General features: G+C 37.8%; 3 protein-coding genes across 5 annotated transcripts; 1 reads left to right on the forward strand and 2 right to left on the reverse strand.

The window, feature by feature from the left end:
* The first annotated feature begins 497 nt into the window (after positions 1 to 497).
* LOC137729342 (cleavage stimulating factor 64-like) lies at positions 498 to 6,501 on the forward strand. 2 transcript variants are annotated; one of them, XM_068468268.1, is made up of 10 exons: positions 498 to 741; positions 959 to 1,037; positions 1,585 to 1,759; positions 2,277 to 2,310; positions 2,416 to 2,639; positions 2,716 to 2,793; positions 3,181 to 3,216; positions 3,318 to 3,848; positions 4,188 to 4,415; positions 6,081 to 6,501. In XM_068468268.1, exons 1-10 carry the CDS (start codon positions 711 to 713, stop codon positions 6,228 to 6,230), a joined length of 1,566 nt encoding a protein of 521 aa, XP_068324369.1. In that variant the 5' UTR covers positions 498 to 710; the 3' UTR covers positions 6,231 to 6,501. The 2 variants fall into 2 exon arrangements, with proteins under 2 accessions (XP_068324369.1, XP_068324370.1); XM_068468269.1 differs by having other exon boundaries at positions 519 to 741; positions 3,312 to 3,848.
* Positions 6,502 to 6,850: 349 nt separating this feature from the next.
* LOC137729344 (monooxygenase 1-like) lies at positions 6,851 to 9,489 on the reverse strand. Its single transcript, XM_068468270.1, has 6 exons — positions 9,244 to 9,489; positions 8,771 to 8,917; positions 8,623 to 8,673; positions 7,857 to 8,025; positions 7,539 to 7,770; positions 6,851 to 7,452 (listed from the first exon to the last, which is right to left on the reverse strand). The coding sequence occupies exons 1-6, from the start codon at positions 9,324 to 9,326 to the stop codon at positions 6,917 to 6,919; spliced, it is 1,218 nt and encodes a 405-aa protein (XP_068324371.1). The 5' UTR covers positions 9,327 to 9,489; the 3' UTR covers positions 6,851 to 6,916.
* A 1,516-nt stretch (positions 9,490 to 11,005) lies between these two features.
* On the reverse strand, positions 11,006 to 13,248 carry LOC137729744 (monooxygenase 1-like). 2 transcript variants are annotated; one of them, XM_068468763.1, is made up of 6 exons: positions 13,136 to 13,248; positions 12,608 to 12,754; positions 12,464 to 12,514; positions 11,994 to 12,162; positions 11,662 to 11,893; positions 11,006 to 11,575 (listed from the first exon to the last, which is right to left on the reverse strand). In XM_068468763.1, exons 1-6 carry the CDS (start codon positions 13,216 to 13,218, stop codon positions 11,037 to 11,039), a joined length of 1,221 nt encoding a protein of 406 aa, XP_068324864.1. In that variant the 5' UTR covers positions 13,219 to 13,248; the 3' UTR covers positions 11,006 to 11,036. The 2 variants fall into 2 exon arrangements, with proteins under 2 accessions (XP_068324864.1, XP_068324863.1); XM_068468762.1 differs by having other exon boundaries at positions 11,006 to 11,578.

Raw genomic sequence — 13,248 nt, forward strand, 5'->3', positions numbered from 1 at the left:
TCTTATTTTTTATATTTTTTAAAATTAAGAAAATAAATTAATGTATGTCTAAGTCATGCTCACGTCTCACTTAGTATTATAATCTAGTGGTATTAACTAGTATTACAGTCTAGTGTTATTCCTCTTCACTTGTAAGTGAGAGGTCTTAGGTTCGATTCTAACAAAATGCGAGTTTGAACAACATTATTGCTAGTGCATCCCATTATAAGGTTAAGCCCATCCCCTCCTCTTAGTATAAATAATATCATTTGTTAAAAAAAAAAGTCACGCTTACGTGAATTCATGTCAGCAAAAATGTAAAGTCTATATTGTGCACATCATCAGTTAAATTTATTCAAATTCCTCTTCCACAAATAAACATGCCCTAAAATAATTTCGGTGTTTAATTCCTAGAGGTAAACATGCCATTAATAACACAGTTAATTATTTTTTGGTGAGACATGAGACACGGCATGCTAAGTGAAACATTTCAGACATGGGACATGGCATGCTGAGTAAATAAAAGGCAAAAACATTCGAAACCGCAGTTTCTTGCTTCTTCTGTTTTTCATCCACCAAATCTATCGACTTCGCTCCCCCCTCTCTCTCGACCTTCTCTGCGAATCCCGTCTCGAGGAGAGGAGCTCCAAAGAAAACCGAAGAACAGAAAGAATGGTAAGGAGGAAGAAGATGAAGCAGCGCTTCACCTTCTTCTCCTTCTCTTGAGATTCATGGCCGCTTCTCAGCACCGCTGCGTTTTTGGTACTCTTTCCTTTTTCTCTTTCATTCATTCTCTGTTTGCTTCCCCAGAAAATTCGTCGAAAAATTATATAAATCTTGCGGGGTCGATTTTGATTCGAAATCGATTGCAATGAGTTCAATCGAGTACGAATGCCAATTCTTAAATCTTTTAAGGGTTTTACGGAAATTGGGTTGAAATTTTATGGGTAATTTTTGAATTTCATTTTTGGTGGTGCAGTGGGGAATATACCTTATGATGCCACTGAGGAACAGCTTGTAGAAATCTGCCAGGAGGTTGGTCCTGTTGTATCTTTCAGGTCAGTGAGTTGACTCACTTCCCAATCACGCAAATTTACAATTCTATGTAAACCCTAAAATTGAACTCTAATTCTGCTTTATATGTTACTTAGAGACTGATACATCGTTGTTCCGAAGGAAAAAAAAAACAATATAATTTAATCACAAATTTACAATTTTACGGAAACCCTCTTCTTCCTGTCCTTTTGAATTCTAATTCTGCTTTTATGTTTACTGAGAGACCGGTTTAAAATTGTTTCCGAAGAAAATATACAATCTTTACCTGCAAAATTTAGAGGCAGTTGAATTTTAAAGGATGTTAAATGAGTTGTTTTTCTTATGCTAGTGAAGCTATATGTTCTAGGATGTTTGTACGTTAAAAGTGTCTTCAGTTTGTGAAGTGAGTTTAGAAGCGAAGTCCTATTAGCTATTTTCGTTTAGCTGATGCTACAATATTCTGTAGGTTAGGAAGTAGGTGTACTGTCTGGTAAATATCCAAAATTCTGGGTTTCCGGAACTAGCCGAATATTTTTAATTTATTTTTCTATACTTCCTTTTTTGTTTCAGACTAGTTATTGATAGAGAGACTGGAAAACCAAAGGGTTATGGGTTTTGTGAGTACAAGGATGAAGAGACTGCTCTAAGTGCTCGTCGTAATCTTCAGGGTTATGAGATCAATGGCCGGCAATTACGAGTGGATTTTGCTGAAAATGACAAAGGCACTGATAGAAGTCGAGATCAGGTGACTAGGAGACTTATAGCTGCAATGTTATCCCTATTTTCTTGCTTTTCAATTTTTTTTTTGAAATGTAATTTGCACCACTGTAGTTTATTTGCTTTTACTGTCACCTCTCTTGTATTAGAAGTTGCTTGACCAAGCTTGAAGGATATTTTGTGGATGCTAAATTCTTGGATGATGAGTCTGACCTGGATTGTCTAATATTGACCATTGGTTTGGAATTAATAGTATCTAAAAGGGCTGGACTACACTTATATTTTGCTGTTTTCTTTGGTTTTTCAGACATTTCAGTTGGTTAATCTGTTACAAAATTGTTTGCATATCCCCCTGTTTTTAAATGTTTTGCATGCTGTTTCCTAGGAAATGCAGTCAATAAACCAAACGAGTGAGATAAATCATCTTGATATGTAAATGCTAGTGACAGTTGAATAGGGGGTTATGCCAGGATTGAGTATGTGTTAGTGCATATAAATTTTGGTTTTATTGTAAGCTTAAAGTTTTTTTTTCTCTCCATTTGCAGGGTCGTGGTGGACCAGGACTGACTGCTAATGTTGGTTAGTTTTCTTCTTTTTTTTTACTTTTCTTGTTTTTCTGCGCTATTATTTGACATAAGAGCAATCTGAAATTGTGCTATCTTTTTTCTTTTGGGTACATCATAGATCCTCAAAAGCAAGGAGGGGGACCATCTGTTCATGCAGAATCTCTTCAACATCAGCCAATTGGTCTCCATATAGCTATTACTGCAGCTACTACCATGGCAGGAGCTCTAGGTGGTGCTCAGTCTGGTTTGCAGAATCAATTGGCATCACCAAATGATCCCTTGACACTTCATCTGGCCAAAATGTCTAGGGGTCAGTTGAATCAAGTTATGTCGGAGCTCAAGGTGAGCAATTGAAGAAGCTTATTTCTTTGTTTTGGATCCGTCTTGGTGTGTTTCTCATATTTTTTTTTTATTATAGGTAATTGCTACACAAAACAAAGGGCTAGCTCGTCAACTATTGCTTGCAAGGCCACAGTTGCCAAAAGCCCTCTTCCAGGTAAATTTTGACTCTTTGTAATAGTGTTTATGTGGTACGATTTTCAACCAGTAAATTTCTTTTTTGATACTACCCTTTCGTCATAGCTTTCATGCATATTCATTTGTAAATATGTAACTTCATTTGAGAGGTTTCCCTGATGTCTGACCATAAACTTCCCGGAAGAGTAGATTTGATTGAGCTGTATATTTCTGGTTTCCTTGTTCAGCGAGGTCCTTCAGACATGCTTTCGACAGAATTTTGTTTTCCCCTTTCTTTTGTCTACTTCCTCTTTGTACCCTTTTTGAAGGGCCAACATATCGATAACCTTTTTCACTTGTGCTTTTGTGCTGTGACCTGTTTCTTTTTCTAATCGTTATAGTGTTGATATCTTAACTTTATTTTCAGGCACAAATAATGCTTGGAATGGTGAGCCCACAAATGGTTTGTTTCTCCACCTGGAACTGTCATTTCAATATTGTTAAGTACTTGTGTTTGTTGAACTTATTAACGGTAAGACATTGACTTTCCTTCTTCAGTTGCAGATGCCAAATATCAGGCAAGCTTCGGGTCATACCTCACAGCCTCCATTCAACAAGGCCCAGCAGGCTCAGTCACCTGCACTTCAAACCCCCGCTGAGTTGCACCCTCCTGCACCTAATAAGTTGCAGTCTGGGTTGGTGCCCAATGTGCAAGAAGGCCAATTTGCAGCTGTACCTCAAAATCCATTGGGTAGAAGCCAGTTTTCTGCACCCCAACAGCAACCCATGCAGCCTCGAATGCAGCTTCCACAACATGTAAACCACCACTTTTTGCAACAGGCCCCATTGCTGGGGCAATCTGGAGTTCCAACATTTCCTCCCATACACCCTCAGTCTTCAAGTGGTTTGTCCTTTCGACCCCAAACTCAGCTTACGAATTCTTCTAGTTCAAACCAGAAAATGCAGCCTCCTCTGATACAGCATCCGGGTCAGGTTGGACGTGCCAACTTTGGGCATAACACTCGGATGGTTAATCCAATTGCTACTGTACAGCATTCTTCTTTACCTCGTCCTCTATCTGAAGCCAGCTTTCAGGTGCCAATTTATAGTACTTGTCATAATTCTTCGAGTTTGATGTCTACCTTTGATAAAAAAAGAGGATTAGTTGCATAGGTGGATGGAATGATTGGTTAAGCTGAACAGAAACTTACATAATGCACTATGCTTGTTGTGTTGTATTTTAGTTGACTGTTAATAAAATTTCTGAATGAAGGTTGCTGGTCTGTGTTTACAAAATTCAGATGACTAGGGTGTGAAAAAACTATCTGGCTGCCATCGTTTGGTGCTTTTAGTTATCTTTTTAGTTTTTTTTCGTTGTTTGTGTTATCTAACTTGCTTTCTTTGTTTGTTTCATTGTCTTTGGGAATCTCACAGGTAATCAACAAGGATGCTGATAGATCTTTTCAAGGGGTTAACGATTCAGTAGAATCAGTTAAGCGCCCTTCAAAGCTAATGAAATTGGATGATGGAAGTAGTAGCACTTTGTCAAGAATGGGTCTTAATGTGCCTCTTGCCAACGGATCCGTATTGCCCCATGCTTTGCCTGTGAAGCCTGTTCATAAGTCAGAAGAAGTACAGCACTCTGAGAAACAGATTTCTCAGGTAATGTCTTTCCTGGTGATTACTATTCCAGTATATTTTTCATATTTTCACAGCTAGTTTGGTCTTGAAACTGGAAATTTTTGTGTAAAAAGAAAAATTGTCTTGATGCTCAGTGACAATGTTTTGGTTTTTTGGTATCATGAATTGCTGGCAAATTTTTATTAAGATTATATTAAGGCCTGTGCCTCCAACTGAAAAGTATTAACCAATTGCCAATGGGTGGAGAGTCCTTAAATCTTATACATTGAAATGTAAGGCTTAGTTTTACTGATGTGAGAATTGATATTCTCAAAACATCCTGTCACATATGAGCTCCCATGAATTTATATTTTCACTTATATTGTGTTGTGGAGCACGTTTTACAAAATTAGGCCTGACACCTGATGAACTGCTTGTTCTGATATCATGTTGCTTGTACAGCATTTAATAGAAAAGCCAAGTGCAAACCAAAGGCATAGGATTTTATAAATTCAAAGGTTAGATAGACAGAAAACAATGCGGGAGTTTATATTCTCAGTGAATTGGGGAAAACTTTTGTGACATTCCACACATTTTTGTAATTTAAGCATTGCAAAATTTTCTCTGATAAAGGGGATTTTCTATATAACGTTTGGTGACCAATTATTTTCTCTTAACTAGTGGATGGAGGTTTGGAAAAGAAAATCAATTAGATAATGAACTATTGGTTTAAATCATCTGTAGCGATTAATCAACATCTCAAAGGATTTTACTTGTGGGTTCTTGATGAACTAGTGTATGTAACATAAAGACTTAAAAGGAATTTAGAAGTGATTTACTGATGCAAGAGTCAACTTTTTAGTATTGATACGCCCATCCAAGAACTACATGATTGACAGCTTGTTTTTACCTTTACTTAATGTAATTTACACTCGTGCTCTGGGTCTATTGTTTTGGATTCTTATGTTCATTATCTTTGACCCTCTCTATGTTACATGATCAATGTCTTAGGTGTCATGAATTATGCCCTTTAGAATTCCTAAGCGTATTAATTTGGGCCTTTCAATGATCCATGTACCATTGTGGAATGGAGCAGAATAATGGATAAGTTTCACTCTGACGCCTAGGATCAGTCCATATGATATACCTAGGATATCGATGGATAGAATAGGAAGGTGAGGGGGATATGAAAGGTGGGTTTTGTGAATGTAGTAATAGTCTCTTCCTTCACACATTGATAATGCAGGTGCTAAGAATAAGTTCAGGGGATGGGGCTAGCTTGGTGTAACGGGGACCAGCAATTAGTTGGGAATGAGGGTATTTGTTGAATTACTATAAAGAGGCGGATGTGAGGATTGGAAGGTCTTCTTGGGAATTTAGCAATTTACTTTTTTGCGCTTTTCTGGAATTGTAGCTTTTTATTGACAATATCTAACACATGCATAGAGTTTATGCTTTGGTCGTATGTGAGTGCATGTAGTTTCATTTCCTTGTTTTCGTATTTAAGAATTTTGTCTCAGAAAGATGGTTGCTCCAGAATCTTGATGTAAACTTACAATAGGATGCAGTTAATGTCTCCATCTACGTATGGTTGATGTTTATTATAAGAAAAAGTTTTGTTTCTTTTCGAAAAACAACTAGGCAAGAGATGCTGCTTGCCAATTTGCCATTTGATCTGAGTATCTGATATCATGGTTAATCTTTCAGTCTCAGCTTCCACCTGGAGTAGAGTCTGCTCTACTACAACAAGTTTTGAGCCTAACACCTGAAAAACTGAGTTCATTGTCTCCGGAACAGCAACAAGAAGTAATAAAGCTCCAACAGATGCTTCGGCGAGATCAGATTCAGCCATCGTAGCAGAGTCATAAATGGCGGTTTTGATGCAGGAATTTGTTACATGTGCAGGCACCAACTTGGTTGCCAGAATAACGAAAGGTATGGTATTGATTCAATCCATTTTGATTGTTTGTAACAGTATGTTCACTTAAAGAGTTAGATCAGAGGATCCGCAGTGGAGCACTATCGTATTCGTGAAAGCTTAGGCCAGCTTGTGTTTTAGCCTAGTCCGTAAGTTAGTTAGAATAGGAAAATTTTGTCTGGATCACAACATTTAAATTTACGTTCCCTTGCTAAAATTTGTTCGTTCACTTTTGACAATCCTTTGCTCCAAGCGTTGTGCACTGTGCTCAAGGTATATCCGAAAACTACAAAAGCTTCATCTACGAAAGCTTCTTGGATCGCTTAATCATCTGTATCGTCACTTGGTTTCTCCATAGTTGTTTTCTTAGTTACAGTGTTCAAGTATTGAGGCTGGAGGGTGTATGGCTCGATTCCCAGTTACAGTGTTCAAGTATTGAGGCTGGAGGGTGTATGGCTCGATTCCCCGTAAAAAAGGGAAAACAAACATATACAAATTTGCTTGGCAATGTGGCCGTGGTTTATGACAGAGAGACAAATATACTCAAATTTACTGGGAATGAAATTCAAATTGGGTTTTAAGGCGCCGGCCTGACATAACCAACCAACTGATGTAATTCACATTTTTAAAGACGTCCACAATCATATTGAGTGTGACGAGTTACATCAGTAAATAGAGTAGCCATCAAGATTAAACACACAAATTTAAGCATCGGCCCTGGATTTTGTTGCAGCAAACCAAGTAGATAAGTTTGTGTAGAGAGCATCACCAGTCTCATCCTTCTCTCTTTCACATACTTGTCGAGAGCCTCTCCCACTTCAACCATCATTCCATTCCTTCCGCTAGATCTTCTATCGTAATTTTTGGCCAATGTCGGAGCCAAGCTTCTAGCAATGACAATGGCGTCTTCGATGCCTGCGGAGCCTCCCTGCCCGAGGAAGGGCCCCATTACATGCATGGCATCTCCAGCCACCGTCACGCTTCCCCTTCGAAATTTTTCTACCAGTATCTCCCATGGCGGACGATATCTCAAGAGCACGTGAGATACTGATTCTAGGTCACTCTTTCTTATCATGTCTACCATTTCTGAAGGAAATTCTTCGATTAACTGTAATGTCAGTTGTCGAATGAGCTCTGGATCCTTCGAAACCTCCGATGGATCTGCTACAAGTACAATTTCTTTGATGCAGTCACGATTGGAAAAACAAGGGATACAATTTTGTAGAAGAGAAAGAAAAAGAATGCACCTTGTCTGCCATGAACTTGGTGAGTGACGAACCAGGAGACCAAGTTATCATGAACTGGAATTCTTCCAATTGTCTTCTTGTCACCCTTAACCATTACTAACTCGTTTCCAAAATTATGACCACCTGGGTAAACTGTAAAACCTCTAACCCCCGCTAACATGAACGGCTTTGATGGTTTTACACCGACGAAATCTGCGACAACTGATTTTGTTCCATCACATCCGATCAAAACCTGATTTGATAATTAACAGCATTAAATTGTAACGATACGGAGAAGAAATGAAACGATCGCGATCGAGTGGTAGTGTATATATATACCTTGGCTTTGATGGTGCTTCCGTTGTGGAGTTGAAGAGTTGGATGGGAAGTTAAGGAGTCCAACTTTACCGATATTGCTTGGCATCCAAGGCGTATGGTACCAACTGGCAAGCTCTCTGCTAGTGTTGCGATCAGATCACTCCGTTTCAAGCATCGTGCTTCCCAACCTCTATTGACATGACAGTGTTTCATTTATTAACCGATTTTCAACTTCATTTATTTCTAACGAAATTAAAGTACTAACATGTACTGCACTAACATATCACTCGGTGAACAAATTTACTGAAAATATTTTATAACTAGCATTATTGAATTAGATAATTATTGAATAAGAGCTGTTATTGATACTTTAACAATATTGGGCTCGCTTTGGAAGTGTTTCTAAAATGAATAACAACGCTTTTGGTGAAAAATGTTTTTTTTGGAACAAATCCTTAGTAAAAATGCAAAACACTTGGAGTGCTTCTCACAGGAAGCACATAACTAGTCATTCTTGCAGGAAGCACTTCAAGTGCTCTTGGAACCCAAATTTTTTTTCTCCAACAACAATTTCAGTCATTTCAAAAGCACTTCCGAACGAGCTCATGCACTCCTTGTGTGTATTTTTTCCCATATATCCTCTTGTATATTTTGTCCCACATATCCTCTTGTATATTTTGTCCCATATATTTTCATATACAAGGGATATAGAATGTCGTTTTTCGAGTGCTAATAACATTTTCTAGCATTATGTGAATTAATTTGTGGGTCATATATACTCACTTACCCATACGCCATTTCTCGTTGCTTGCCATCATTAAGGTATATCTCACGGACTCTGTACAAGACAAGAGTGTGAGTTATTTTGTATCAGATAGACATGTTTAAAAAAATATAAGGACCCGAGCAATGTTCGAATATATAGACATATGTACCCTTGAAGTGGTTGGGCAGTTTGTCTGAGCTTAGAGGCCACACCAAGCTCATCCAAGGCTCGCCAACCATTTGCTCGAATAACGATACCTCCTCCGGTAGCACGCAGGGATTCTGATCTTTCCAACACAACACTTGTGAACCCCTTTCTGCATGATATATACATAACATATACACTGTTACTATTATGATTACTATTTAATACGACAGTCAAATATTTTCGGATTTGAGTGATTATTTGTAAATATAATCTTTGAGAGAATATCTGAAAGATGTAAGGTTAGATACGAATAAGGTGAACCTCACAAATAATCCTAAAACAGCTTATTAGAGGAATTCCTGAACTGAAGCAGACTGTATGTATGTATTCATGTAATTTATCATGCTGATAGTCAACTACATTTGAAATAAACCATTCACATGAAGAATAAATTTGTAATGAACTAATGATGTAACTGGTAGTGAAAGATGAAACCTATGGAGAGCAAGGGCAGTTGCGAGGCCGCAGATTCCACCACCAACTATGACGATCTCTAACTCTTCATCTGCTATTTCCATTTTTCTCCTCTCCCCTCTCTCTCTCTCTCTCTCTCTCTCTCTCTCTCTCTCTCTCTCTCTCTCTCTCTCTCAGTGTCTTTGGTTGAAATATGCTTTATATATTTTGTCTCCTTTGTTCAACCTTTACTTAGTCAAGTGTCCTGTTGCAAAATTACCAAATGTCAATCGAGTCCCACTAATATTGCATTGCATTTTCCACACACACACATATTTATATATGTGGTTGATTGTGAAATGCCTTTGATTGGTACATAAAACTATTTTATTTTGTGGATTTTTGCTATCATATCAAGTAATGTCTTCATTTATAAATAAATAAAAAACAAATAAATGGTTCTATTTCAAAAGTGGTGACGTTTGTTAAATTGTTCGGCAAGTCCGTCTAATTTCCCTTCACAATTTCATCAATATTGAGCTCATGACTAACAAGAGGTCCCCTTAGGTTTTGTTTGTGTTTAAAATTAGCAAATTTCCCTTTTTTGGGAGTAAAGTCAAATTATGGTATCTAGTGGGGTTATTGTGAAATTAGATTAGACTTGCATCAAATGGCAGATGTTTGGCTTACAAATATCAAGTGACACCAATTATTACATGATATATGTTTGTAGATATTTCTCATACTAGTGAGTTTTGGACGGTGAAATGCAGCAAGTGGCTTCTTTTAATACCATTTCCTAAGGAGGTGGATTTGAGGAAGGTAGAATCTGAATCAAGTGGCTTTGCGTTCACACTATAATTTGTTATCTACATATTTGAAGCCAAGGCAGAAAGAGGGGACACTCAAAACAATCAAACAAATTTCTCTCTAGAAAACCAACAACCGCACTCTTTCCATTTCATTGCAAGCTCTTTCATTTCTTTCAATTAAAGTCAAAGTGCTCTTTCAATTCATTATAGCTTTGTTGTCTTTACAAGTATTCCTCCATTTTAATACAAGTTCTCTCTTCAAATTTGTTATTGTCATTTCAATACAAAGCATTAAACAATTTCTCTTTCTCTACATAAGTAAAGAACTTAAGTTGAGTCACTTCCACTCAATGACACAATCTTTTAGTTAGAAGTTAAATAGTGCAATTTCCATCATTCAAATCTCGTCGACTAACAGTAACCAATAGTGGCACACGTTCAATCTCCAATCTCATATTGAAGTAAATTTCCGGCCCACCCACAAGGACCATGGCAAATTTATGGGGCGAACACGTTCCCTTCGGTTTGGTCCATAATGTCTTCCTAAGAGAGATAATATAAGTCTAGTTTGTTACATGTGCAGGCACCAACTTGCTTTACTAAAGCAACAAAAGGTATGGTATCGATTCAATCGATTTTGATCGTCTGTAACAGTATGTTCACTTAACTTTTGACAATCCTTCGCTCCAAACGCTGTGTACTTTGCTTGAGGTATTTTCAAAAACTACAAAAGCTTCTTGCATCGTTTCATCTACGAAAGCTTCTTGGATCGCTTCATCATCTGTATCGTCAATAGGTTTCTTCCCAGTTGTTTTGTTATTTACAGTTATTTATGTGTTACTTCAAGTCTTGAGGGTGCATGATTCGACGCCCCGCGAACAAGGAAAAAGAACATTTACAAATTTGTTTGCAATGTTGCCGTGGTTTATGACAAAGCAGTATAATCAAATTTACGGGAATGAAATTTAAATTTGGTTTCAAGGCACCAGGCCTGACATTAACCAACGGATGGAATTCATATTTTTAAAGACGTCCACAATCATATCGAGTGTGACGAATTACATCACTAAATAAAGTAGCCATCAAGATTAAACACACAAATTTAAGCATCGACCCTGAATCTTGTTGCAGCAAACCAAGTAGATAAGTTTGTGTAGAGAGCATCACCAATCTCATCCTTCTCTCTTTCACATACTTGTCGAAAGCCTCTCCCACTTCAACCATCATTCCATTCCTTCCACTCCATTTTTTATAGTGATTTTTGGCCAATGCGGGAGCCAAGCTTCTAGCAATAACAATGGCGTCTTCGATGCCTGCGGCGCCTCCCTGACCGATGAAAGGCCCCATCACATGCATGGCATCTCCAGCCACCGTCACGCTTCCTTTTCGAAAATTTTGTACTAGTATCTCCCATGGCGGACGATATCTCAAGCGCACTTGAGATACTGATTCTAGTTCACTCTTTCTTATCATGTCTACCATTTCTGAAGGAAATTCTTCGAGTATTGATTGTAATGTAAATTGTCGAATGAGCTCCGGATCCTTCGAAACCTTCGACGGATCTGCTACACATACAATTTCTTTGATGTGGTCACGATTCACATAACAAGGGATACAATTTTGTAGAAGAAAAAGAAAAAGAATGCACCTTGTCTGCCATGGACTTGGTGAGTGACGAACCAGTAGACCAAGTTTTCATGAACTGGAAGTCTTCCAATTGTGTTCTTGTCACCCTTAACTTGTACGAACTCGTTTCCAAAATTATGACCATCTGCGTAAACTGTAAAGCCTCTAACCTCCGATAACATGAACGGCTTTGATGGTTTTACCCCGATGAAATCTGCAACAACTGATTTTGTTCCATCACATCCGATCACAACCTGATTTGGTAATTAACACCATTAATCGACATTAGAAAACTGATAAAATTGTAACGATAGAGAGAAGAGATGAAGCGATCGAGTTGTAGTGTAGATGTACCTTGGCTTTGATGGTGCTTCCGTTGTGGAGTTGCAGAGTTGGATAGGAAGTTAACGAGTCCAACTTAACAGAGATTGCTTGGCAACCAAGGCGTATGGTACCAACTGGCAAGCTCTCTGCTAGTGTTGTGATCAGATCACTCCGTTTCAAGCATCGTGCTTCCCCACCTCTATCAAATGACGTAATATTATTTCATTTATTAACCGATTTCAAACTTACGTTTATTTCTAACGAAATTAAAGTACTAATATATCACTTGGTGATAAAATTTGAGTAAAACATTTTATGACTGGCATTATTGAATCAAATATTATTCGAGAGTTGTTTTTGACATTCTAACAATCTCATTTTGCACACTCATGTTGTATATTTTCATATGCATGCGATACAAAATGTTTTTTTTTTTCTGAATGCTAATAACATTTCCTAGCATTATTTGAATTAATTGGGGGTCATATATACTCACTTACCCATATGATATTTTTTGTTGCTTGCCATTATGAAGGTATATGTCACGGGCCCTATAGACAAGAGTAAGTTATTTCGTATTAGTTAGACTTGTTTACAAAAAAATTAAGGAGCCGAGCAATGTTCGAATATATAGACATATGTACCCTTGAAGTGGTAGGGCAGTTTGTCTGAGCTTTGAGGCCACACCAAGCTCATCCAAGGCTCGCCAACCATTTGCCCGAATAGTGATACCTCCTCCGGTAGCACGTAGGGATTCTGATCTTTCCAACACTACACTTGTAAACCCCTTTCTGCATGATATATACACAATATATATTCATATACATTGTTACGACTACCATTTAATTTAACGGTCAAATAATTTGGATTGTAGAGATGATCTTTGAATGAAGACCTAAAAGACGGACGACTGAATATGAAGTGTGGTGGGCCCTACAAGGATCCTAAAATAGCTTATTTGAGGAATCCCTCAACAGAAGGAAGGAGACTGTATGTATGTGTATACACACACACATACAAATATACATATATCTGTATGTATTCATGTAAATAACTATGCTGATATAGCTCTGTAAAATTTTGAAATAACAACTACATATAAAAACAAACCATTCACATGAAGCATAAATTTGTAATGAACTAATGAACTAGGTGGTAGCGAAAGATGAAACCTATGAAGAGCAAGGGCAGTTGCAAGGCCGCAGATTCCACCACCAACTATGGCGATTCCTAACTCTTCATCACCTATTTCCATCTCTCCCTCTCTCTCTCTCCCCCTCAAACA

This window comes from Pyrus communis, chromosome 3 (assembly GCF_963583255.1).
Source record: "Pyrus communis chromosome 3, drPyrComm1.1, whole genome shotgun sequence".
Lineage (NCBI taxonomy): Eukaryota > Viridiplantae > Streptophyta > Magnoliopsida > Rosales > Rosaceae > Pyrus > Pyrus communis.